The sequence below is a fragment of the Esox lucius genome, chromosome 23 (assembly GCF_011004845.1).
Source record: "Esox lucius isolate fEsoLuc1 chromosome 23, fEsoLuc1.pri, whole genome shotgun sequence".
NCBI classification, from domain to species: domain Eukaryota; kingdom Metazoa; phylum Chordata; class Actinopteri; order Esociformes; family Esocidae; genus Esox; species Esox lucius.
In genome coordinates this window covers 2,117,867-2,143,486 of record NC_047591.1, presented here as the reverse complement: position 1 = coordinate 2,143,486, position 25,620 = coordinate 2,117,867, and the positions used below count along the sequence as shown (strand labels likewise).

General features: G+C 41.3%; 1 protein-coding gene and 1 long non-coding RNA gene across 6 annotated transcripts in view; one reads left to right on the top strand and one right to left on the bottom strand.

The window, feature by feature from the left end:
* Positions 1-13,666, top strand: part of mpped1 (metallophosphoesterase domain containing 1) — a 105,567-nt gene extending 91,901 nt beyond the window's left edge. The window contains exons 7-8 of one of the 5 annotated variants that reach the window (XR_003777840.2): positions 855-1,041; positions 13,317-13,666. Coding sequence is in view for 1 of the 5 variants with exons in the window: in XM_029116910.2 (XP_028972743.1) it covers positions 855-976 (122 nt within the window). In the remaining 4 variants the exon portion in view is untranslated. Of the gene's footprint in view, positions 1-854; positions 3,364-13,316 lie in introns of those variants that run through there. The other 4 variants (XR_003777838.2, XR_003777839.2, XR_003777837.2 and 1 more) reach the window with 4 other exon arrangements.
* On the bottom strand, positions 7,283-7,901 carry LOC117593776. The gene is made up of 3 exons (XR_004575196.1): positions 7,823-7,901; positions 7,550-7,693; positions 7,283-7,439 (listed from the first exon to the last, which is right to left on the bottom strand). It is a non-coding gene; the product is annotated as an uncharacterized LOC117593776 (long non-coding RNA).
* Positions 13,667-25,620: the final 11,954 nt, after the last annotated feature.

Here is a 25,620-nt window from a genome sequence, read left to right as displayed (position 1 = left end):
GCTTTTTGGGAGGTCAGCAGGTCAACGTGGGTACCCTGGAGCACTATGGCCTGTTTGGAATGGACCAGATTAGTAACTAGATCATATTCACACATGGAGCAGTAGCCTGGCTTTAGCCCTGTGCATGGTTCTGAGTGAGGTTGCACAAATAGATTGGGAGTTAGGGGGATAGGAGAGAGAAGGAGTTTCAGCCCTTTTATTTTAAGTCAAGTCATTCATCATATAAATCTCCTTCCCAGACACTTCTGCACAAGACACTTCAGAAACTTTAGGCCTACGTGGCCTTCATTAGCCAATAAGATATCAACAAATTCCTGCACCGGTAGGCATTGTTTTAATCGGCTTAGTCTACTGACCAATCATCTTTCATGACATACCATGTGTTTTGTACACCCACTCACCAATGACTACCTTGTGTCATTTCTGTTGGACCACCATGTAATCGTACAGCGTAGCTGAGCTTTCTCACTAGCGCTGAGTGGCAGCATAACAAGGTAGTAATTTCTTTATTGAAACCTGTTCATTATGACAAAGTGTTGTAGGCTATTAGCTGGTAGTATGAAGTGGCTGGCTCTGGCTAGACAAGATGTCATAGATGGGATTGTTAAACCAGTTAATGGGATAAAACAGTAAATGAGATAAACTGAATTATGAGATGATCCAATAAATGAGATGAACAACTTAATTGGATATTAAATTAAACCAGTAAATGAGATATTAGTGAATGGGATAAACCGGTAAATGAGATGAACCAATAAATGGGTTAAACCAGTGAATTGGATAAATCAGTAAACTAATTACTGGTCACTGTCTTTGTCGGCCTCTCAGTTGAACCCTTTCTACCTCTCTTTCAGGTTATGGCATGATGACGGATGGCACCACCACATTTATCAATGCCTCTGCGTGCACCGTCAACTTCCAGCCCATGAACCCGCCAATCGTCTTCGACCTGCCCAATCCCACAAGGAGCACATGACTAGAGAAGCCCCGTCTGCCAGCGCCCCACTCCAATCAGGAGCCTATTGGTGGGAAGGCAGGCAGGTAGGTGAGGTTGCAGGTGCGGTGGAGAGCTGTATATATCCAAAGCGTTAACATATGCTGTGTGTGTAGGACAACAAACACATGCTCGAGTCTCTTACGGACAATTAAGTATGTTAAGAGACAGGCGCAGTGACCAATCATCCTTTGGCATTCCTGCTGATGTGATTTTTATGTACTGTTGTTCCTTTATCTAGACACAAGCTCGTGCAAATGGAAAGTAGGACAAAAGGTGTGCTGGGGAAACCATCAAATGCCTCAACGTGTCAGCATTACTCTGTGAATCTACTGTTTGCCTTCTTGTCAACTGACAACTTTACATTATTATCAGTCAGGGGAGAGGATGGGGGCGCCAACGGATTGGATCCACCCACTTGTTTTTCTCTTAAGTCAATGATGGTCATTCCACCTGAAGGCATGAAACATATTTACTACTGGACTGGACCCTGTTATTCTCTCTTTGAGGATACTGCTTAACGAACCAGTGGATGTTTGTCGTTGCTCGTGTTAGGAGAAAACCTGGTCTACCTACCAATGGAGACATTCCCTGAATACGACTGCAGAGTTGTGACACACCTGACAGACCAGACCTCACCATCACTTCACCCATGCCGCACCCCAATGGGTGATAGAGAATGTACTTTCCAATACATAAATATGTCAGTTCCGGTACTGTAAATTTAAATGCTGGTTTCCCATCATATCTCTTTTTTTCTCTCTCACACCTATTTTCTCTGTCTGGCCCTCTCTCAGATCAAGAACACACTGGTGTGTGTGTTATGTGTGTATGCATTTTTCGAGGGCAGCAGGAGGTCTCTGCCACGGATTGTGTGTGTGTGTATATATGTGACTGTCAAACGTGTTGCCACTGCTCTATTGGGTCTCATTACAAACCGCAGTAAGCCTCTTAACTGGGGAAAAGAGGAAGACAAATCGCTTATCTTCTTCATTACCCCCCTTCTCCTCCCTCATTTCATGTGTATTTATGATAGCCCTCTCATCCCTGGCTTGTGTGTCCTGATCCAGACCAGTTTATTCTGGGTTCACCGGCCAGGAAGTCTGTTTTATTATGAGTAAAGAATGCTGGAATTATATAATTCCCAGCCGAGCAGATCGGGAAGCATGTTTGCTGCTGACCGTGCACTGGAGCATCAATGTTTGTTTCCGGAACAAGAAGGTGTTAGTGTACTGTAACTGATCAAAAGGTTGGAAGTGTGAATCTACATCTCGTGTCGTAAAAAAAAGGAATGAAAAAAATACTTGAATTTTTTTCCTCCAGTATGAACGTTTACTTAAAACATTGGCATTATTTTTAAAAGTTGTGAAATATGTTTGTGTTGTTAAAAAAGAGGCAGTGCAGAAACAATGTATTTATTTGATCCTCGGTTCAATTCTTTCTGACAGTCAAGTAAATGCTTATTACTTGTATAATATTGTGTGTGTGTTTTGGGGGGTTTGGTTGCATAAAGGGGGTTAACATGTAGCTATTATTAACTGTTTCATGTCGTCCCGCAATTGTCTACATAAAGAGGATCTCTTTTTTTCTTACTTAAAGCACTTGTGAATGAGCTTCCTTCATCAGGAAGTGAGAGTCTTGGACTAACCGGCTGAGCTCAATGTGTGGTTAGCATAACAAGACCACATTCCTCTTTGATCTCTCAGACTTTATATATTAACATCGCCTCCGGCTACGCTTTATTCCCAGGATCTCTGGTGTTTCACTGACTGCTGTTCTGGACATCATTGCGTTGTCTGTGTTATGTTTTCATTGGGCAGCTGTGTGGCCTGTTTAATACAAAGAATAGAATAGAATGTTTTCAGATTGTAATGTTGTTTGTGTGTGTATCTGTGTGCATAGGAGAGACAGTGTGTGTGTCTGGATAGAGCCTGCATTCTGAGAACCATACTGATCAAGACCGAAAAAAGGGTCAAGTTTTTGCTCTAATATTTCTACTGTAACTTTAAAATGCCTCGTTTTATGCACTGTGCCTCAATTGCTGTATTCTCTGTTTCCTGTTACTTTTTTTAGTTTTTTCTCTGAAGTTCTGCTGTTGTATTTCTCGGTTGGTTCCTTGGGGCATGCCGTTCTAATCTAAGAATGTTTAGTTCTGTTTTTCAGATAACAATATGCTTGTATTGTATACTGTAGTGATCATTGTTTGGGATATACTGTTGGGCTTTAATGATGTACAATATTTTTTAAAGCGATACTGTTGCCCAATGAAGCAACTCTGTAAATGAAAAATACCTTTCTTAAAACATCCTGCTTCTGGTTTTCTGAGAGAACTATCTACACAAATTAAATTAAACCTTACCCGAATCCATTATGGATCCTCCCTCCTCCTTGCCCACTCATTTTCTTTCTGCAAGTTTTCCTTCTTTTGTTCTGTCTTTAAAAACGTGTGGGGAAAAATTATATCCACGGGTTTCCTCTTTTGTAACAATCAAATGTATCTGTGTCGCGTATCAATTATGTGAGCTGGGACCAGAGTTAATTTCCAGTGTCTAAACCTGGGTTCCTTGTCTCTTATTTGATAGCTTGGTTCATTCACACCTCTGCACATTCTAATGAGAACTTTTGTTCAAATAATTACATTAGTAATCCCGAAGGAGACTAGGTAATTTATTCGCAGGCTGCTTTTTACTTTACACTTAAAACTGTAGCTTTCATATAGCATCCCATCTCCCCAGTCAAACTCTTTTCCCTCCTATCACTAACTCTTTTTCTCTCAATTTATTTCCCATAATTGTGATCACTCCCCCATTTCATTTCACCCTTCATATTTCTGTAGATTATTTGGATAATGATTTATACCTCACCCTTGTTTTTTTGTCTGGCAGTAGTAATACCATCTTTCTCATGAATGACAACTGTACTCTCCTTTTCCTTGTCATCCATTTCTCTTCTATTCAGATGGGAACAAAGATGTGTAGCGGTGTGCGCAAAATGTATTCACCCACATCGTCCAAAAGCACTTTATTTGTCTAGTTTTGCTTTGCAAAGCAATCAGTGATAGAAGCTATTTGACACTAAGGGAAGATATGGCTAGAAAAATCCACAAGCTATATTTTTATTCCACATTATTTATCTTAATCTATATAAATCTATGGATCCATCTTTGCAAATGTGGTCCAGTAGTGTAGCGATCAACATGGATTTATTTATCGGTTTAACTGAACCCCCTCCACACTTATTTACAATCTGTCATAGGCTCGTGGAAAGTCCTTGTAGGAGATCTTTCCTGTAGTGTTCTTGTCAAAGAAAGAGGTTAGGTGGAATAGATCCTCCTCAGACAGATTCACTACGAATTGCTTTAGCACCTATACAAAATGGATTCAGATTTAGTGTGTCTGTGGGTGTGTTTGTGAAATGTTGTGTTGGTTAAGTGACTTAGTATCAGATGGTTTGATTGTACCTTTCTAAAATCCTCAATGGAGATTAGGCCGCTGCGGTTGCTGTCGAAGATGACAAAGTGTTTCTTCATGGGGCGCAAGAGCTGCTGGATCGGGTCATAGATCTGTAGCATTGCCTCCACACACTGCTTACTAAGAACACCCCTGCTCTTCTGGACCACAACAAAGCCACAACAAGACCAGAGACAAGCAGAGGGATAACCTGAATTAACACTTAAACACCTTTTCCTGTATGTAATCATTCCAATTGCTATTTGTTCACAATTGTACGTTTTAACTCAATTGAGAAATAGTGATATGTTCTGTGAGCTCGTTTTGAAGCAGCATTTCAGCATTAAGCACAAAGAGGGTTTCTGAAATATCTCACAGATGGTTGGGTCAGTTAATAGAATATGAGTTATAATTGTGAACCAAAGCCAGTAGGTGGTGGAATGTCACTTGGGTCATTATTCAAATGACCCAAGTGACATTTATATCTTTTGCCAAAACACAGAAATCACCAAACTTGATGAATTCGATTGTCAGGGAGGCAACAGCAGCAAGTTTGGGGGTGGGAGAGGTCCCTGCTGAGTTTACACAATCTGGCAACCCACCACCCACACCCCCTTGTTCTTTACATACCCCCCGTTGACAGTGCCAGCTAATGAGACGACAATGGACGACATAAAGAGCAAAAAGAGAAAAAGCAGGAGTGGAATAAAAAAGACAGAAAGAGAAAGGAAAGGAAAGAAAGGGGAAAAAAGTGAAAAATGGTAGGAAATATATCAGCATTTTCGTAAGCCTTGACAGCTTCAACTCTTATCTCCCTAAATCCAAAGGAATCCTAATTTCAAAACTACACATAAATGCGATCATACTGAACAGTCCGGTTGTTAGTTAAATACCGGTGTGGTGGATAGGGGAGTTTGGGCCTCTTGAAGAGCTGTGGAACAGCTGGCAATTTGAAATGTAGGAATTCAAAATATTACACATGCCCATTATCCCTTGTTTCAAACTTCAAGGCAAGAAGATCAAACTCCTCCTGGGTCAAACTAAATTATTGTAGTTTTCCTGATGACCACAAACATTATTCCTATTCATTAATTTACCCCAACCAAACATAACACTAATTTTAACCCAAACCTCAATTGTGAATTTGACCCTTAACCATATCTCAAAACATATTTTTTCCTTATAAGACTGGAAACATTCCCCCACAAGGTCAAATTGACCTTCCTTGACTATCCTTGCATGTGGTCCCCACAAGGATAGTAAAACTTCTACTATACATACACACGGTGACAGATAAGGGATGTCCTTTAAATGCTTTAGTGCTGGATTTCAAATTTTTGTTACATAAATGAATGCATGATAACAAATTAGATCCATACCCTTTAGATTCAACACTCTGTGATTGGTAATTTACCCAGAAAGCATTGTGTGCTGACTTCTCCAACTCTGTCTCCATCACCCACCTCTGACTGGGGGTGGAGGACAGGTTAGGGTGAGACTAAGAATTATGGAGTATAGAGAGATCCACCACCTTTGATCGTCGGAGGTTGCTACCGGTTGTCTTAGGCCTCTGTAGAGCTGCTGGTGATGATGACATATATATGGGCCTAGGGGATGGTGACAATGCAGATCTCATGTGACTGATGTCCTCCGGCACTCTTCTCTGGTCTTCTGTTGGTGGTTGGTGGGTGTCCCTTTGGTTGATGCTTAGCAATGTGGGTGGATTGATTTCCTGCCTGGTGGGCCCTGTCCAGGGCCTCCCACAGATAGGGCCACAGTGTCCCCGGACCCCCCTCATCTCAGTCCCAAGGTCTTACGCTTCTATATTATTGTGCCGAGGGAGTAGGGTCAGTTCCCCTTCTCCAATATAAATCTGTGTTGATATGAGGAATGCATTTTCTGAATTTTCCCAGTCTCCTCCCGTTTTGAACTTAGGAGGGCATGAGGTCCTGGCCCACATCTGCGGAGTACCTGGCTTGGGGGACCTGTTGCTGTCCCTGTCCAGAGTCCTCCTGGTTGTGATACAGATCGAGACGATGCCAGACAATTTCAGCTGCCACTGTGCTGACACCCCCCCCCCTCCCCCGTGTTGTCTCTTTCCTTGTCCATCTGGTCGTGCTTCTGACCTGGACTAAGTTTAAATAGACTCTGGACTCAGCCCACACACATTTATTAATAATTACAATTGTTATCTTAATATGTTCACCTGGCACAGCCAGAAGAGGACTGGTCACCCCTCCGATCCTGGGTCCTCTCTAGGTTTCTTCCAAAAGGATTCTCTGTAATCCAAAGTAGCCAGGCCATTCACTGGCAGCATCTTCCAAACACTTTCAAACTAGGGACAGAGAGGAATTACACATTAGTACACAACCACATATCCCACGTTCTGAACCTGATATGCAGACACTCAAGTGCACTCACATTGACACACAAAAGTAAAGAAAAACGGTTGACTAATGTTTGCCGTAAGCAGTCAATAATTATCAGCTAATACAAATCTATTTTTGATAGGGATGATTAAAAACCAAAGACAATGTGGCTGGCGAATGCACAAAAATGACATTAGAATTCTGTGAAGCTTATTTATACAAATGCCAGTGTGCCTGTTGAGACTGCTTCTGCATGACAAACCATGAGGTAGAAATTGGATTTTCCAGCACAGGTATTGGATCGAGCAACCTTTTGGTTACTGGGCAGATGCTCTAAATGCAAGGCTATCTGTCCGCCCATATGAGTGAAATGAGACCAAGCCACTGACTTTACCTGATTGTTAGTGAGGCTCATGAAATGGCGGTCACACAGCATTCTGAAGTACTCTTTTGTGATGGTATTGCTGTGGGTGTGGTCTAAGTGCAGCATCTCCTCTGTGATTGTGTACAAATGGTCAGAGACAACTTCCTGGGTCTGTTCTAAAACATCACTGACTGACAGGTGCTGGGGCTGCTGGGAACTCTGGAAACATTTCTTATCCCCCCATGTCTAACACTGTTTGCTGTCTGAGGAAAACACACATGAGCATACAGAGAAAAACAGATTAATGATGCTTATGTATAGGTGTACATGGATAAACACCAAGTACAAACCCGTAAAACCCCCACAACCTCACCTCAAACTGGTTAAGGAAGTATTTCCAGTACACTGTCTGGTTGTCTGAGTTCAGCTTCAGTTTGCCAAGCAGGAATCTGAACTGGGAGTCCGAGAAGCAGGCAGAGAAATGGTCAAGGACTCTTTGAAAGTCCCTTTCCCACACCTTTCGAATGCAGAGAAAGCCTTTAGAGAGACAGGGACAATCAACATCTTTAACATTATCACAGATGTTGCATGTGTTGTTGTTGTGGGTGTTGTTGTGGTTGTAGCAAAAGGCATCAAAAGCGTTCACCTGGCCTGGCTCACAAATCCTCAAAGTCATTAGGCTTTATGGGGAGGTAGTAGGTGTAGAGGAGACTCCTGAGGTCCTTCTTAAACACCAGAACCTGGCGATCATCATCAAAGCGGCTAATTACCTGGGGAAGGAGGTAAGGTAATTGATAATGGGCTTTCTTTTAGTATTTCTTTTCAAGATGTACTTTCAGGCATTATTGAATAGGACAGTGGAGAGGAGAGAGTTCTTGATGAAAGAGCTGTGGCACATGTGCACCTGAGGCAGTGGACAAGACCACCCTAGGCAACAGTTTTTAACATACAGTTGCTTGCCTACACATTATTCTCATTGAGCTCAAGGTAGAGATGTAAATCAAATTAAACTCACCTTCGATATAGCAGTCCACCTGAGGTTTGCGATGAACACCAGCAAGTCATGGAGTTGATCCAGTCTGTTTGAACAGCATCAGGAACATTGACACATAGTATAATCATGTGTAACCTCACAAATACACTTTGACAGGACCCTACTCGCCCATTGGCTGGCTTGGGCTTCAGCCTCTGTGTCTTGGATTGGATAGTATCGAAGAACTCTGAGTAGTTAGTTGGCTCCAGGCTTCAGATCCAGCAGCTGCAGAAGGCGCTGGTACTCCCTCTCCTTGGTGACCAGGCCCAGACTGTCATATAGGCCTCTGAAGTTACGGCCGCTCACAACACCATCACGGTTCAGTAAGAATGTCCTGTTTGGAAAGAGAGAATGATGACATGTTGTAGCTGACTCCATCTCACACTAAAATTGCACAAATTCATCCAAGTGCGAAATTCACATTAAAATGATCGACTCAGGTCAGACAAAAACCTATGATTTAGAGCAGGGGTGTCAAACCGGTTCCACGGAGGGCCACGTGTCTGCAGGTCTTTGGGTTTTCCTTTAAATTGGTTCCCAGACCTGAACAACCAGGTGGGGGTAGAAACTAACCAATTAGTGAACTAATTAATCAATCAGGTACAAGGTGAGAGCGAAAACCTGCAGACACTCGGCCCTCCGTGGAACCGGTTTGACACCTGTGATTTAGAGGCTAGGATTAGGTTTAGCATTACTTTATTCAATTGTATGTTTTCAGTGTCTCATTTAACTTTTAGCTGGTTGGTTGATTGCTTTTGTATGTATATTACTTTATAGATTATATTTTTCTATACATTTTCCTGATGCTAGTTTAGTGCTGGACTACCATTCAATGCTTTGGTTTAGGTATTATATTACGAATAATTTTTCAAATAACTGGATGTTGCAGTCTGTAGCGAGGGGGGTTAGTAGGTTAACAGAAATAAGAACTAGGGGGTTTTACAGACAGTAGAATGTGTATATTGATCAAAAGTATTGATCCAAGAGTTAATTTGAGTGTAAAAACATGAAGCGTGTGTAAACCGTCCCTCTCTCACCCCGTGGATGTTCAGGAGGCAGTCCTCTGCAGTCAGGAGTGGCTTAACATGGTTACCCCCGAGGCCTGGCAACGTTCTCTGTTAAATAAAAATATATTTGACAGTTATTCAATTAGTTGAAAGATACACTCACCTAAAGGATTATTAGGAACACCTGTTCAATTTCTCATTAATGCAATTATCTAATCAACCAATCACATGGCAGTTGCTTCAATGCATTTAGGGGTGTGGTCCTGGTCAAGACAATCTCCTGAACTCCAAACTGAATGTCAGAATGGGAAAGAAAGGTGATTTAAGCAATTTTGAGTGTGGCATGGTTGTTGGTGCCAGACGGGCCGGTCTGAGTATTTCACAATCTGCTCAGTTACTGGGATTTTCACGCACAACCATTTCTAGGGTTTACAAAGAATGGTGTGAAAAGGGAAAAAAATCCAGTATGCGGCAGTCCTGTGGGGGCGAAAATGCCTTGTTGATGCTAGCGGTCAGAGGAGAATGGGCCGACTGAATCAAGCTGATAGAAGAGCAACTTTGACTGAAATAACCAATTGTTACAACCGAGGTATGTAGCAAAGCATTTGTGAAGCCACAACACGCACAAATCAACTCACCCCACTAGAACCGCCCATTCACATGGAAAAAAGGACGTCGTATTTTTCCAAAAACCCCTCTCGGTTTTTCCATAGCTTATTCATGGACAAACAATGCATTTGTTTAAACTACGAGTCTGGACCTATACTCTGGACCAATACACTAGTGTTTGAAATAACGCCTTTTCGCAGCCTATTCACTGGGCGAAATTTTTTTGTATTTTTCCACACAAAAAAACTTAGTGTTAGGCTTTGTGGATCTTTTGTTTATCAGTTCATCTGGTTGCCTTTTCACTATCAATTAACTGTAATTGTTCTTTTTGTATGCTTTTATTTGTACAATTATGGTTACAGACTCTCTCTACCTCCATACACTCGTATTTTGAGTTTAGTTAATTTGCCAAAAAAGAAACAAAAACATAAAACAAAGTTGAAAATGAATTTGACTGACAGCATTTTCTTCAAATGTTCTATTGATACTGCAATAATATTGTTACCGTGAATCATTTTGGCCACGATTATCATGTAGTGAAAATCTGATATTGTGACACCTCTAGTATCAGTGCAATTCACAAACGAAAGAAAAACAAACGTTGCGCCATGAAATGTAATAGCACAAAACAAATTATGCATTAGGATTTGTTCAGTATAGGCGAAATCTTTGCTGGATACAACCTTCAGTAGCTACGTTAAATAAAGCCTAAAAAAAAACTGTTTACGGTTATATTGCAACTATTTCTTGTGGATTTTCGAAGTCCGCATCTGTACTTTTGGGTTAATATAGGCTATATCACAACCCCTTGGGCAGTAAAAGAGGAGGGGTTTCCCCAATTCTCTCATCTTTTCATTTGACGAAAAAGTCAGTTATCATCACCTATATTGATAGTTAATGTATCAATGTCATTCACGAATGAAAGAAAAACAAGCGTTGTTGTGCCATGAAATGAAATAGCTTTGGCAGTGTAAAGTTTTAGCCTCGCTAGCAATTGCTCAACTCTTATGACTATTACTAGTAAGTTAGTAGATTTGCCTACTAGTAAGTCTATTACTGGCTATTAAGCTGTTAAAATGGCCAGTGGCAAAGCCATACAGTTCATAGATGCTATTCGTGGTGGAAGTAATCTTAATAAGAAATGTTAGTCAGTTAAAGCATTGTGTTAATGGTGTCTAGCAAAATATTCAAACTTGGCGTGATGTTAATGGGTGACAAAATGATCTAATGTCGAGGTGCTATATCGACACACAGCATACATATAGCTTTGTTGCGTAGTGGTTACGGACACAGTCTCTCACAAGGGAGACACAGGTTTGAATCCAGTGAGGGCAACAAAATTCATCCCTTTTTAATCGCGGGCCAGCTGAACTATGCTTGCCTGGTTCCTTTTCTTGTTTGTTATTTTTTCATCTTGTTTTATGTTTGTTGCGATGTCATTGTTAGAAATGACATTCACATTTTTAAACAGCAAAAAGGATGCCTCATCACTGCAAACATTGGTAGGCCTTGAACTGCCTGACCCAATTTACATCAAATTTGAATCTTGGCATGTTTTTCTCTATTAAAACACAAATGTTGCACTTTGCAAACATGGCGAACTTTAGGTTCTGACTCTGTTTAATGTTTGTTTTGAGTTTTTCAGAGGATACATACAAGTGGTGCCCTGCTGTTTCCGTAATGCTTCGAAAGCTTCTAATTACCCCAAACAGGCATGAATGAGCAAGACTCTCCTTCCGTCTACTCTTTCCTCAGCACTAATGAGAGAGGGAGTGTGCCTTTAAAACTATTTTTAATTCCAGTGAACTCTCCAATGACTCAAAAGGGAGAAATGTCATTTTTCTCTTGGCAGGGGGCCAGTGTCTGGTGTGGTGCTTGTTATAAGGGTTAGGGTCTATTTTTTTGAGAGCTCCTTTTCAAATGGCTGATGCTGTAACATTAACTCAGAGATGAATCTTCAGTCCTAATGTATTCCCAACCAGGAATGTATTGTGCTCAACCAGGAATGCTGAACCAGAGATTTTCCCACCTCTGAAACCGAGCGAAGCGATCAGATCGTGAAACTGCTCCTCATCCAAGGTGATCCAGCTTTCATCCAGAATCTGAATATGTTGGGACAAAAGGACGTACAATTGGGAATACATTAGGACTAGTTGCATTTTCTGTCCATAGGCAGAGAATAACAAACGTATAATCAATAAAAGTACAGTGTGGGTAACCATTGAGACTTCTAGTGCTATAGGACTCTCTCAAACTTCTGACCTTCAAATATGGGGAGCACAAGAGTGACCTGTCTGCGTTCTAGGCTTTCTTTGAGCTTCCTGAAAACAACGTCCTTCACTGTGCTGACACTTGGACCCGCCACAGGGGCACTAGAGGAATGCACTGGCTTGTGTTTTAACAAGGCATACTGAGATTGGGAGTCCTTCAAGTTAGAGGCAGAATATCCTACATATTTTATTTCATTTCAAACACACACAGAACAAACAAAACCTTGCTTTCTTGTGAATTAAGCAACTTTAGCATGGACCCCAAATTCATACCTGAATTACTTCAGTCACTGTTTGTAGTGCGAAAGCCCTTCTGTTGGAAGTGTTTTTGTCGGGCTGTATCTCTCCTGAACATGACCCTACCTGAATACAGGTCTAAACTGGACCAATAACATCACATATCACCTTGACTGTGTCGATCAAAGGTACACCTACCGATTTTTCGGGGGAATTAAACCTGTGACCTTTTCACAAGTGGCCCAGCGCTTTTACCACTAGGCTATTTAGGTATACATTGGAATCTGTAGTTTTCATACATTTATGGTGGATTTACACATTCATGTGGCATTATTTGGAAGTGTGTGCGTTTGAGGGGGATGGTCTTCTATTTGTTGAAGTATGTGTGTGAGAGAGGCATGCCATTGCACTGCATGGTCCTTTTCAGGTCATCATAGGAAACCAACTTGGTTTGATGCGGGTCACATTGTTCCAACGTTCGTAGCACAGGACCCATCTGATCACAAAGCTTATCATGCAGCAAGCCCTCCACCTGTGCACACACACAAACACATGCCTCAATACACAACATTTTGCTAATGTTCTTTGTGCAATGTTAGGGTTATCGTTTTATCCCATTGTCCATGTGTTTTCTATCCACAGTGGATTCTCTTTCAGTGCACTTGGCTCCTTCTGAATCAACAGACACACACAAGTACCCACACAATCAGCATGCAAACAGACACATTTTAGTATTGCATACGGAACCCAAAAAAGAAATCTCTTTCCGTCCTATTTTCCCTAAATCCTTGACTAACTTAACCTTATTCCCAAACCCGTGACCTAAACCCCTAAATATAACCTCTAAGGCTAAAGTAAGCTTTTTCCTCAAGGAAACTGGCAAAAAGGATGAATATTTATTGCTTTACCACTTATAGGTTATACAGACATTCAGAACTACCTATACCTGAGTCTCCTCATTGTCTCCTTTTTGTCTTCCAATAGAGAGATTTGGTGTCTCACTACCCAGGGCAGAGTGCAATGTCCTGGTGTTAAGCTGCTCCAGGCTGAACTGGGTGATGACCCCGGTGTGATCTGGGTCCAGCAGGAGCAACAATTCCCTGACCTGGGCTGGGCTCAGAAAGGGTCCAGGGACATTGCAGCCAGACCAGGGGCCCAGCAGGTCACCCCGGTAACCCTGGGGGACTTCCAGAGCCTGACAAAAGTCAGCATGGGTGATCTTACCATTTCTACCCTATGGTGAGACATAGCAAACCCTTTTTTTAAGCTCTTATTGGTTTAGGGTAAAGAGATGCTCATAGCCCTTGTTTTAAATATTGAAGTTTATTTGTAAAAACAGTACAGAAATTGTAAGGTACCATGAGTTCCTATGTGGAGTTGTGTTATTATGTTTGGCATTCATATGTTGTGTAAAAGTGTCGTGCTTCACCAGAAGATGTCCACTGCTTTTGTACAGTTTTGTACAACAGTACAGGCTTCAAATCAGTTGGCAAATCACAGACTGTGAATCAACGCACCCCATCTCAGCCTAAAACAACTTCTCCCCAGAGTCTGTCTGTAACACAAGCAGACTGGCTTCGAACATGGCTGTCTGAAAAAGCTAATTATTGGCGGTTGGTGTGTGGGTGCCTTGTTTGATCTAGCACTCACAGAATTGATTATTAAAACAGTTGATAAGGTTTTTTGTGCCATAAAAGGAGGGGTTTCTGGCAGATATGTTGTGAATTCCTATTTGGAATAGGCTTCACACACATACACACTGAAAGTTGGAAACCAACAATTCTTATTTTTTGTGTGTAGTGATAGCCTATGAACATCAAAGATCTCTGTAAATGAATATGAAACATATTTTCCTTCTAAAGTTTTGTGTAACTGTCAAGTTTAATTGCTGATAGGGATTGATTTGGAGAAAAAAATAGATGGAACTTGAGGCATGATGATATTGATGTTGGTAATGGTTGTCAAATGAACATATGGTTACTGACAGTGTGACTAACTACTGGGCATATGTAACAGAATTTTTGGACATCCATAATTTGCTTATCTGTAGAGTGTTGATTAGAATCAGATTCATTATTTGACAGTAAAATGTATACTCAATAATTCAATCCATTTAGCAGACACGTTTTTCCAATGTGGCATTCAGTTTGACATTAATTTCATATACGTAATCTTGGGAATTGAACTCACTATGCTTGCTCCGTTAACTCGCATCACCTACAAGGCTTCCCTTCACCAGAGACCACTGTGCTACCTGGGATGCCCTTTTTCTAACAATTCTATCTTTTACCTTGTCCCACCTATTAGTTATGGCCTTCTATTACCCTGTCCAACTGGTTGAAGGCTCTTTTCAGTATAGGGTAGACATCTGGAAGATTCAAAAGCCCCTCTGCATTGGGGAGCTCAGGAATCCTACAGGAAAGGATGAAAAATGAGAAGTAGCTAGCGATGAGAGTGAGCAGTCACCAAAAAAGTTTGCTCACTTTAATCCTCGTGCCGGCAAGGTAAAGGTTCTGTCTGATGTCGCGGTTAACCCTAATTGCAACCCAGGTTGTTGCTGGAAATAAAAGTCATACTTACCTAGTAAAATAAGAGTGAAAAAATATATACTCTAATAAAAAAGAAAAATTGAGAGAATTTTTTTGATAAGGAAAAAAAGTATTGAATATACAGAAAGAGGACACAAGGAGAAATTAATAATCTACAGTCAACTCAAGAAGTATTGCCAGCCATCATGAATTTGAGAAACATGAATTCAGTAGAAACAATAAATCATAATGGAGTCATTATTAACACAATTTCTCATTTCATTGAATAGTATGATATTTTGAAACATACATTTAAAAAGTATTGGTAACCCTAAAGAATATTTCAAATAAAACCAAACAAAATGTTGTCTGTTATAAAAAATTATATACTTTTATGTTGGTCTCAGTTTCCAGGAACTGTACTGATGTCTTTCACCTGTTCCTGTTTCCCAGTAAATATGTATGCATGTAAAATGTGTTGTCATCCATTACTACAGGTAAAGCCAAAGAGCTTTCAGCTGAAAGAAGACAAATGGTTGTTGAACTACACATTTCAGTTAAAGGATTTGACTGGGTATCGGCACTGATCTCCAATCCGATTCACAATGAATGTTTAATTTGCATATAGTGATGATTACAATACTGACATTGGACCATTCACTAACCGTTCTTAACAAGAAATTCCTTCTTAAATCCCACTTACGCACTTTCCACAAAGATTCCGACATTCACCAATGTTTTCTTATTTGGGATTTGTTCTTAAGTAAGAACAGAATCTGCACACACTCAAGAGCACACTTATGCACATTTGAGTGCTGACATTTTTGTGCCAAATAATTTGTTTTTGCATTTTCTTCAGTTCTACAGTTATATAATATAGTTGTGCTCAAAAGAATTTGTGATAGATGTACCATTTGTAAAGAAAACATGAGTGAGCAGGCAAAACATGTATTTTATTTCTTATGGGATTCACATTCAGTTGTAGGTCATAACAGAATTGCACAATCATAAAAAAAAACATGGGAACAAAGAAAAAAAATGAACTGACCCCTGTTCCAAAGTCTGCATACCCTTAGTTCTTAATACTGTGTATTGCCCCCTTTAGCATCAATGACAGTGTGCGGTCTTTTGTAATAGCTGTCTATGATGCCACAAATTCTTGCAGGTGGAATGCCTCCAGGTCATGTTTTTGGTCGTCTTGCATGAACCACACATTTGAGGTTCATGCCACTACAGAACCTTTCACAAGATTCCTCATGCCTTTAGAGCTCACACACCTCCAAAACATCAGTGAGCCACCACCATGCTTCACAATGGGGATGGTATTCTGTTCACTAGGCCTTGTTGACCCCTCTCAAAACATAGCACTTTTGGTTGTGACCATAAAGCTCTATTTTGGTCTGGTCACTCAAAATTACTGTGTCCTAGAAGCTGTGAAGTGTGTCAACGTGGTTTCGGGTATATTGTAACCAGGCTTTTTTGTGGCATTGGTTCAGCAAAGTATTTGTTCTGGCAACCCGACCATGCAGCTCATTTTTGTTCAAGTATCGTCGTATTATGCTCCTTGAAACAACCACACCGTCTTTTTCCAGAGCTGCCTATATTTCTCCTGAGGTTACCTGTGGGTTTTTCTTTGTATCCCAAACAATTCTTCTGGCAGTTTTGGCTGAATACTTTCTTGGTCTACCTGACCTTGACTTGGTATCAAGAGATCCCAGAATTTTCCACTTCGTAATAAGTGATTGAACAGTACTGACTGGCATTTGCAAGGCTTTTATATCCTTTTCCATCTTTATAAAGTTCCATGACCTTGTTACGCAGGTCTTTTGACAGCCCATTTCTGCTCCCCATGTCTCAGTATCTAGTCTGCTCAATGCATCCGAATGAGAGCTAACAAACTCATTGACTATTTATACACAGACACTAATTGCAATTTAAAAACCCAAAGGTTTGGGAAATTCACCTTTAATTGCCATTTTCACCTGTGTGTGTCACCTTGTGTGACAAACATTCAAGGGTATGTCAACTTTTGATCAGGGCCATTTGGGTGATTTCTGTTATCATTATGATTTAAAAAGGAGCCAAACAACAATATGATAATAAATGGCTTCATATGATCACTCTCCTTAAATAAAAGACAGCTTTTTTACATGATCATTCATATTTTCTAAATCAATGCCAAAATGTCACTATTTCTGCCAGGATATTAGCACATTACCAATTCTCCAAGGGTATGCAAACTTCAGGGCACAACTGTATTTAACGCTTCCAAAAATACATTTTATAAAATGTAGAAAATCTATTTCTGGATTTTAAGAATCGATTTCTGATCTTCCAAACAAGAATCCTAATTAATCAGAAAATAGATTCAGGGTAATATTCAGAAGTCTGGAACAGCTGCAAATTTGCCAAGAAGATTATGCATGCACATGCCCCCATGTACAGTGAGAAAGACTTGGAGTTATCCAGTCTCTAAATCAACTGTTAGACACCATCTTAATGTCAACAAGTTCTTTGGAAGGGTTGCACAAAAGAAGCACATGAACTTTCCCAAACGCTGTTGGAACTACAAATGGAATAGTGTGTTGTGGTCTGATAAGACAGAAAATATTTTTGGCCATGCACACCATTGGCATGTTGGAAGACAAAAGGGGACTGATGCCCATAGTAAAATATTGTGATGGACCATTGTTGCTTTAGGGCTGTTGTCAAGATCGATGGCCTAACGAATTCCACTACATACCAGGATATTTTAGCCCAAAACCTGATTGCCTCTGCTTGCCACACCAGCGTAGAACTCACACACAACTAACAAACAAACATACATAAAGCTTTACATTTGGGAGTACACACAACACTAATGACAGGAAATGACTCAACGCTATGGTTGCCATGGGGATCACCCCCGATATAATGTAGAGCAGTGCACTGCCGCTGCTTTACCACAAATTAGTCATGATTAACACGCTAACTCAGGAGCTGATTTTTCTGGGCAAACATTTTAATGAGAAGTGTTCCCTCTGTCGCAACGCATACTAGCGTGCCACTTAGAGCCAATTTCCCTCTCTGTCTCATCTAAGAGGATAACGCACGGAATAAGGCCAGATGGCGTCAAACAAACAAATGAATAAAACACACACGACCACGCACCCATACACAATCAGAAAAAAATACACACACCTGTGTGAAAGCACACAAATCCAAATGCACACATTGTCTTTGCTTGAACCAGTCTGGACAGATGATATCTTCCCAAATACACAGTTTGCTGCTTTTTCAAATGGTGACCTTGATATGGTGTCTTGATCATTTGTCAATTGGGAAGATGTTAGGGAAGAGTGGTTAGTGGATGACCTCTGCCTGTTTTTTGAAGATATGGTGTTCTAAGCAGGGCCCTGAGGCCCTGGCTACAATATATCATTATCACGTAAGCCTTGTGTGGCTCAGTTGGTAGAGCATGGCACTAGCAATGCCGGGGCGTTGGGTTTGATTCCCGGGGGGGAACAGTTATAGGAATAAATTATGCATTTACTACTGTTACGTCACTCTAGATAGGAGCATCTGTATGACTCAAATAGAGAAGTGTTCATTAATACCTTTTTAAGGAACAGTGTTTGCAGCTCTTCTTGACTGGCTTTGGACAGACTGGTGCATTGGGGTATATGGGTGTGTCGGTCTTGTCCGGTGGGTTAACTTCTTGCCAGTCCGAATCTGTAACAGTGAAACAGGTCAAAGGTTGACGTCTTAGGCTAATCGCTAAAACTCTGCATGTACACGGATCAGTGATAACATTATGACCACCTGCTTAATATTGTGTAAGTCCCCTTTTTTCCGTCAAAACAGCCCTGACCCGTCGAGACATGGCCTCCACTAGACCTCTGAAAGTGTGCTGTGGTATCTGGCACTAAGATTTTAGCGGCAGATCATTTAAGTCCTGTAAGTAGCGAGATGGGGCCTCCATGGATCGGTTTGTCCAGCACATCCCACAGATGCTCGATTGGATTGAGATCTGGAGAATTTGGAGGCCAAGTCAACACCATGAACTCATTGCTGTGTTCCTCAAACCATTCCTGAACCATTTTTGCTTTTTGGCGGTGGCGCATTATCCTGCTGAAAGAGGCCAATGCCATCAGGGAATACCGTTGCCATGAAAGGGTGCACATGGTCTGCAACAATGGTAGGACCCAAGGTTTCCCAGCAGAACATTGCCCAAAGCATCATACTGCGTCCACCAGCTTGCCTCCTTCCCATAGTACATCCTGGTGCTAGGTATACACCGGGTAAGTGACATGATGTAAAAGGAAACATGATTCATCAGATCAAGCCACCCTTGTTCCGTGGTCCAGTTCTGATGCTCATGTGCCCATTGTAGGCGCTGTGTTATTCACTTCACCTGTCAATGGTCATAATGTTATGGCTGATCGGTGTACACTCACCTAAAGGATTATTAGGAACACCTGTTCAATTTCTCATTAATGCAATTACCTAATCAACCAATCACATGGCAGTTGCTTCAAAGCATTTAGGGGTGTGGTCCTGGTCAAGACAAACTCCTGAACTCCAAACTGAATGTCAGAATGGGAAAGAAAGGTGATTTAAGCAATTTTGAGCGTGGCATGGTTGTTGGTGCCAGACGGGCCGGTCTGAGTATTTCACAATCTGCTCAGTTACTGGGATTTTCATGCACAACCATTTCTAGGGTTTACAAAGAATGGTGTGAAAAGGGAAAAACATCCAGAATGCGGCAGTCCTGTGGGGGCGAAAATGCCTTGTTGATGCTAGAGGTCAGAGGAGAATGGGCCGACTGAATCAAGCTGATAGAAGAGCAACTTTGACTGAAATAACCACTTGTTACAACCGAGGTATGCAGCAAAGCATTTGTGAAGCCACAACACGCACAACCTTGAGGCGGATGGGCTACAACAGCAGTACCACTTATCTTCCACTACAAATAGGAAGAAGAGGTTACAATTTGCACGAGCTCACCAAGATTGGACAGTTGAAGACTGGAAGAATGTTGCCTGGTCTGATGAGTCTCGATTTCTGTTGAGACATTCAGATGGTAGAGTCAGAATTTGGTGTAAACAGAATGAGAACAAGGATCCATCATGCCTTGTTACCACTGTACAGGCTGGTGGTGGTGGTGTAATGGTCTGGGGGATGTTTTCTTGGCACACTTTAGGCCCCTTAGTGCCAATTGGGCATCGTTTAAATGCCACGGCCTACCTGAGCATTGTTTCTGACCATGTCCATCCCTTTATGACCACCATGTAACCATCCTCTGATGGCTACTTCCAGCAGGATAATGCACCATGTCACAAAGCTTGAATCATTTCAAATTGATTTCTTGAACATGACAATGATTTCACTGTACTGAAATGGCCCCAACAGTCACCAGATCTCAACCCAATAGAGCATCTTTGGGATGTGGTGGAACGGGAGCTTCGTGCCCTGGATGTGCATCCCACAAATCTCCATCAACTGCAAGATGCTATCCTATCAAAACATTTCTAAAGAATGCTTTCAGCACCTTGTTGAGTCAATGCCACGTAGAATTAAGGCAGTTCTGAAGGCGAAAGGGGGTCAAACACAGTATTAGTATGGTGTTTCTAATAATCCTTTAGGTGAGTGAATATTTTTCTGCTTGAGTGCTACACTGAATGAAGTGATTGCAGTCCATTCAAGTATGAGTGTCTTATGCTATTGACAGGTTAGCTGGAGGTTTTCAGTCATATACCTTGCATTGTGGGCTCTGAGACAAACTTCCTGGACTTGTTAGACGTAAGGCCCAGCTTATCCAGAAACCCTTTGTAGGACATAGTGGCCACGTTGTTAGGGTTGTGGTGCGTCCACAGTCTGCAGTGTAGAGAAAACTAGGTTAAGGAGAACAAATTATATGATATATTGTTGGTTAAGTAGACAGAAGATCAGGATAAACATGAAATGACACAGTAGAGAGAGAGGAAGGAATGAAACAGAGTGACAGAGATAGAAAAAATAGAGGAGAGCGGGTTGAGACTCAGTGAGAAAAAGAGAAAAAAGGAAGGAGAGCATGAGACAGAGAGTGAGAGGAGCGTCCTGAGTACCGAAACCAATTAAAGCCATGTTAAATGAACCTGTCACACAGAATCCTCCAGAGGTACATCACAAAAGTTGGGCTACGTTTCTCGAGTGGATTTGACTGCGGGGCCCAAAGTTTCAAAAGTCAATTAGCTCTCTCTCAATCAGAAGACAAAGGACTGACCACAGTTAGCATTAGTTATCATGTCCTATCCAAAAGATTAAACCTGACCATAGGGAGTGTGTGTATGTGTGTGTGTGTGTGTGTGTGTGTGTGAGAGAGAGAGAGAGAGAGGGAGTGTGCACTTTTATCTGTTGGATCTTCAAATCCCACCTTTGGAAGTCTCTATCTGTTAAGCGAAAACAGTAGTTCTCTAGAATCCTCCGCAGTTCATGTTGCTAGATCTGTCCATCTCTGTTATAGTTGAACAGATGGAAGGCCCGGACAACATTCTTCAGGTTGCTCCCGATCTGATTTTTTTTTTTAAATAAAAGATGATAAACACTCAAGAGTGTGTGAACTCCTGAGCTCTCATTGTCTTCTGTTCTTCTCCGACTTTCATCTATACACACTAGTATTGACACCTCAGATTCTCAAGCCTTGATCTGTCAACGCCGACTAGAGCAGAGTCTGTTTTATTCCACACAGCACTGTGTTGGGTGGGTGGAGAGGGAGTAAACATGATTACAGCAGACTTCTGAGAGACAGAGAGATGGATCAGAGGGGAAGGAACGGTATCGTAGAGTCAGGGATAGTAAAGTATGGTTTGGTTTTGGTGGGTAGTTACAAGCTTGTTGACATAAAATTTATTTAGAAATTGTTAATTCCAAACAATTTTTTTTTTTTAATGTAGCTACTTTAAATAATCTCAACACAAGAGAGAAGAAACGTAGTGTGGTGTTGTTTTTTGTCTTGTGTCAAATGCTTGTTGCTAGACAGAGACTGTTTGTTAGGGAAGAGTAAATCCCTGACCAACTATACATTAAAGGGGAGTTGGGTTGGTTATAAGGGCTTTCCTCCAGAGCCACTGTGCGATAACTCCTCTATCTCCCCTAGTTCTACTCTACGCTTCGGCGCATAGCTCCGGGGCGCCACGGCAACCATGGTGGAATAAGAATGGGTTGATACTAAATATACCCCCATTGACTCTTGGGTAATCACAGTCTTCTGTCGCCCAGAGTTCTCAGTCTAATTGCACTCTGATTAGCAGTGCTGCCAAACGTCTCTCTGAAAGACGAGTGGAGGGAACCTCCCACTCCCCACTGGTCTATCATCAAACTGATATAGTCTATAAGCCACCCTGACAGATTACTGTCTATCAAAATGGAGCAGGTTAAAGTTTAGACTGACAGGACACAAGCTGATTGGATGCCCTCAGTGTAGTATTACCTTAGCAAATAATTTCAAAACATTGTGCAGCAGAAACAAAAAACAAACTGAACTGAGCATATTTCAGGACAGCCACACCTGCATCGTGTCGATAGTGAATACAACCCTGTTCAATAGGGATGCAGGGCCTAAAAACATTAAGCAACATTAAGCTCCTAACCCCGCCACCCTCCTACAGCCCAAAACAGAAAACAATGGATTTGCAAGTACCATGCTCTTATTAAGTCTGATGACCTAGACCATTTCATGATAGCAACATATAGACTAGTGATGTAAATCATTGTGCACCATAATGATTAGTACTGATTCAAGACTTCTGAAAGTTTCCACTCTTTGTAGAATTGAGTGACTTCAACAACTATGAACACTTTCTGACAAGCATAACAATTACTCCTTGCATTAGGACCAGCTTTCATTCTGTTTTAACAGAGTCAGGGGAAAGAGAAAGCTAGCTATACCGCAGTGGCATGTTTAAAAAAAGATCAAATGAAAGAGAATTTATTAAAGACAGATATAAATATGATTCCCCACTCCTCTTCTCATCCCTCTCTCCCAAACCAAGAAGATCCTGTGCTAATTAGAAATGTGTTAAAATCACTAAGGAGAAAGAGACTGAAGATCTTACGCTATTAATGAGTTGGGACAGGGATATAATCTTCCAATCTCACTATCGCTCTCTCCATCTCCGTTCCCTCCCTCTGCAGACAGGCTATGGCTATGCTCCTCTCTCTTTCCTGGCTTTGTTTTTTCATTCTTCATTCCCTCAATTTCTCAATCCCTCAAACTTTTCTTTTTCAACCTGCTTTCCTCTCTCTCTCATTCTTTGCTCTGTCTCTGTCTTTTTTTGCTCCTGTCTTTTCACTTTTTCTCTCTCTGCGTTTCTGTTTGTCTCTATTTTTCTTTGTTGCATTCTGACTCTTCTTAGTCTCATTATATCACACTGTCTGTCTGCCTGTATATATCTCTCTCTATCTCTCCTCTACCATCCCTCTCTCACTCTCCCTCGTCTCCCATCCCTCTCCCAATCAGTGCCAGTTCTCCATTAGGCAGCTGTGTTCAGGTTGGCAGGGCTGGCAGACTGGCGTGGTGCCACAGTGTGAGTGTCTTAGCGCCCCTCGCCACCCGCCCGGCCGGCCGGCCATGCACTCGTTAATTAATGAAAACGCTGTTGTTTTTGTTTACCAGCCTGTTATATGTTAATCCACCAGGGTGGGTGTTTAGGTGTGTATGCGTGTGAGTATGCATTTTGTGAGCTGTTTAGAATGAGATAGATAACTAAGCCACATATTTCATCACTCAAAAAAGCATTTGGGGAGGGGTTACTGACATCTGGCTACAAATGATTTCACCCATATTCCTTATCTTTTTATCTCTCTTGCTCACCATCTCTCAGATTTAGAACAGCGATATTAGCATAACAGACAAGGACAAACTTTTGTTTTTGATAATCTTCAACAGCCTTAAAAAAAAAAAAAATCTGTATCTGCAGAAGTCACTCAGAAAACAATCCCCTGTCAGTGTTCATAGTGTCTTAGAGTTGTGTGGTAAGGTCTGACTCTGAAGACGTCTTGTAAACATAGGGTTCTCCATCCTAACTCTGTCAATCAGAACTCCTTCACCCGTGATTCAACCTTTCCCGTCACTATGAATTAAGGTTAGTACAGAGGGATGCTATTTGAACAGAGGGATAAAAGACAGAGAGAGAGTCAGAAGAAAATGAATGGAGATGAATCACGTACAGAAGTAGGCCTAAAGAGGAGAAATCACACCGTGACACAGAGAGAGAGATCTAGTGAAAAAGAAGATGAGAGAGTAAAATAGAGAGACCAGGAGAGATATAAAGAGAACAGAGAGAACAGTGCTGACTAACTTCTGTCTGTCAATGGGGGGATTCTCTGGATAGAGAATGTCTGGAGAGGCTGGCAGTTGAGGAGGATTTGAGGAAGCAGGAAAAACCTAGATGCCTATTCAAGGTTTCATGAAGTCTATGGTTGTATTAAAGATGTGTGACAATGTGGACTTGCATTATTAAGTAGTATTGATTGACTGAGGGGGAATGAGAGGTGGCGGAACAGTCAGAGACCAAGAGAACCTATAGAACCAAGAAAGACAATGAGAAATGCATTGAAAGAATCCAGTGTGTGTACTTCATCCAGAGGTATAATAATGTTCATTCTGCATTGCTTAGTGGAGGAAGATAGAAAGAAGAGAATAATGTGTGTGTTGTGGTGTGGGGGGGGCCTGCAGTCTTAATTTAATATTGATAAGGGAGAAGAGTGCGCGGGGTAAACATCTGTGACTGGTACTTCATCATATGTCTGTGTGCATTGCTCATTACTAGCCACAGCTGTTCCTCTGAGACGCTATCTCAACTCGTCAGAGAGTGACCGGAGACGAACACTCGCAAACCTATGTAGACATTTGTACTCGTGCACAAACACACACAAATGCGTGCACATACACTTATGCACTCCTGTGCGTGCACAGACACACACACACTTGACAACTCAGTCCCAGATTAAACTCTCATAAATTGTCAATAACAGAGGATGCGTGGGTGCATCAAAGCGTTCTTTAGTTGACTTTGTTGTTTGTTTCAACATTGCTCATCTGAACCCAAATGAGTGGATTCTCAAAATGTAATGAATTCTCCTAAAATGCCTTGTTGTCTTGCTTACTATTGTGTTTGTTCCGGTTCATTATTTTTAGGGTTTCAGCAGTTCACTGGTGAAACCATATTATATTTGTTCTGGTTCATTAGGGTTTCAGCAGTTCACTGGTGAAACCATGTTGTTTATTCTGGTTCATTATTATTAGGTGTGCTCGCCAAAGGCAAAGCACAAGCTATAAACACGAAACCAACTACAAAACGTCCCACATGCTCAAACACGGGTTAGCTATTATACTTTTTAAACTATAACAATATTTAAATGAGCCACCAAAGTATTTCAATGGAAAAAATTGCAGATAGACTTGAATGGTAAAAAAGTCTAAAAAAATTCTAGACGCATCTCCTCCTACATTTTTTAAGCTATCAAGTCCAAACCAACGCCAAGATGTTCAGTCTGGCCCAACCCGAGTTGCTTGTATTCAGATTTTTTATACTTCGTTTACTTTTGTAATTATAATGTTTTTGTATAACATTCAAATATTGAATACATTTACATGGGTTTCAATGAGAACCTAGTCTAAAATTCTAGACGCATCTCCTCCTAGGCTGTATCTTTACCTATGCTGATTAGCATAGTCAGCATTAATTTGTTTTTATGCTGTAGCTTTTGAACCGTTCGAGCTACAGAAAAAAAACGGA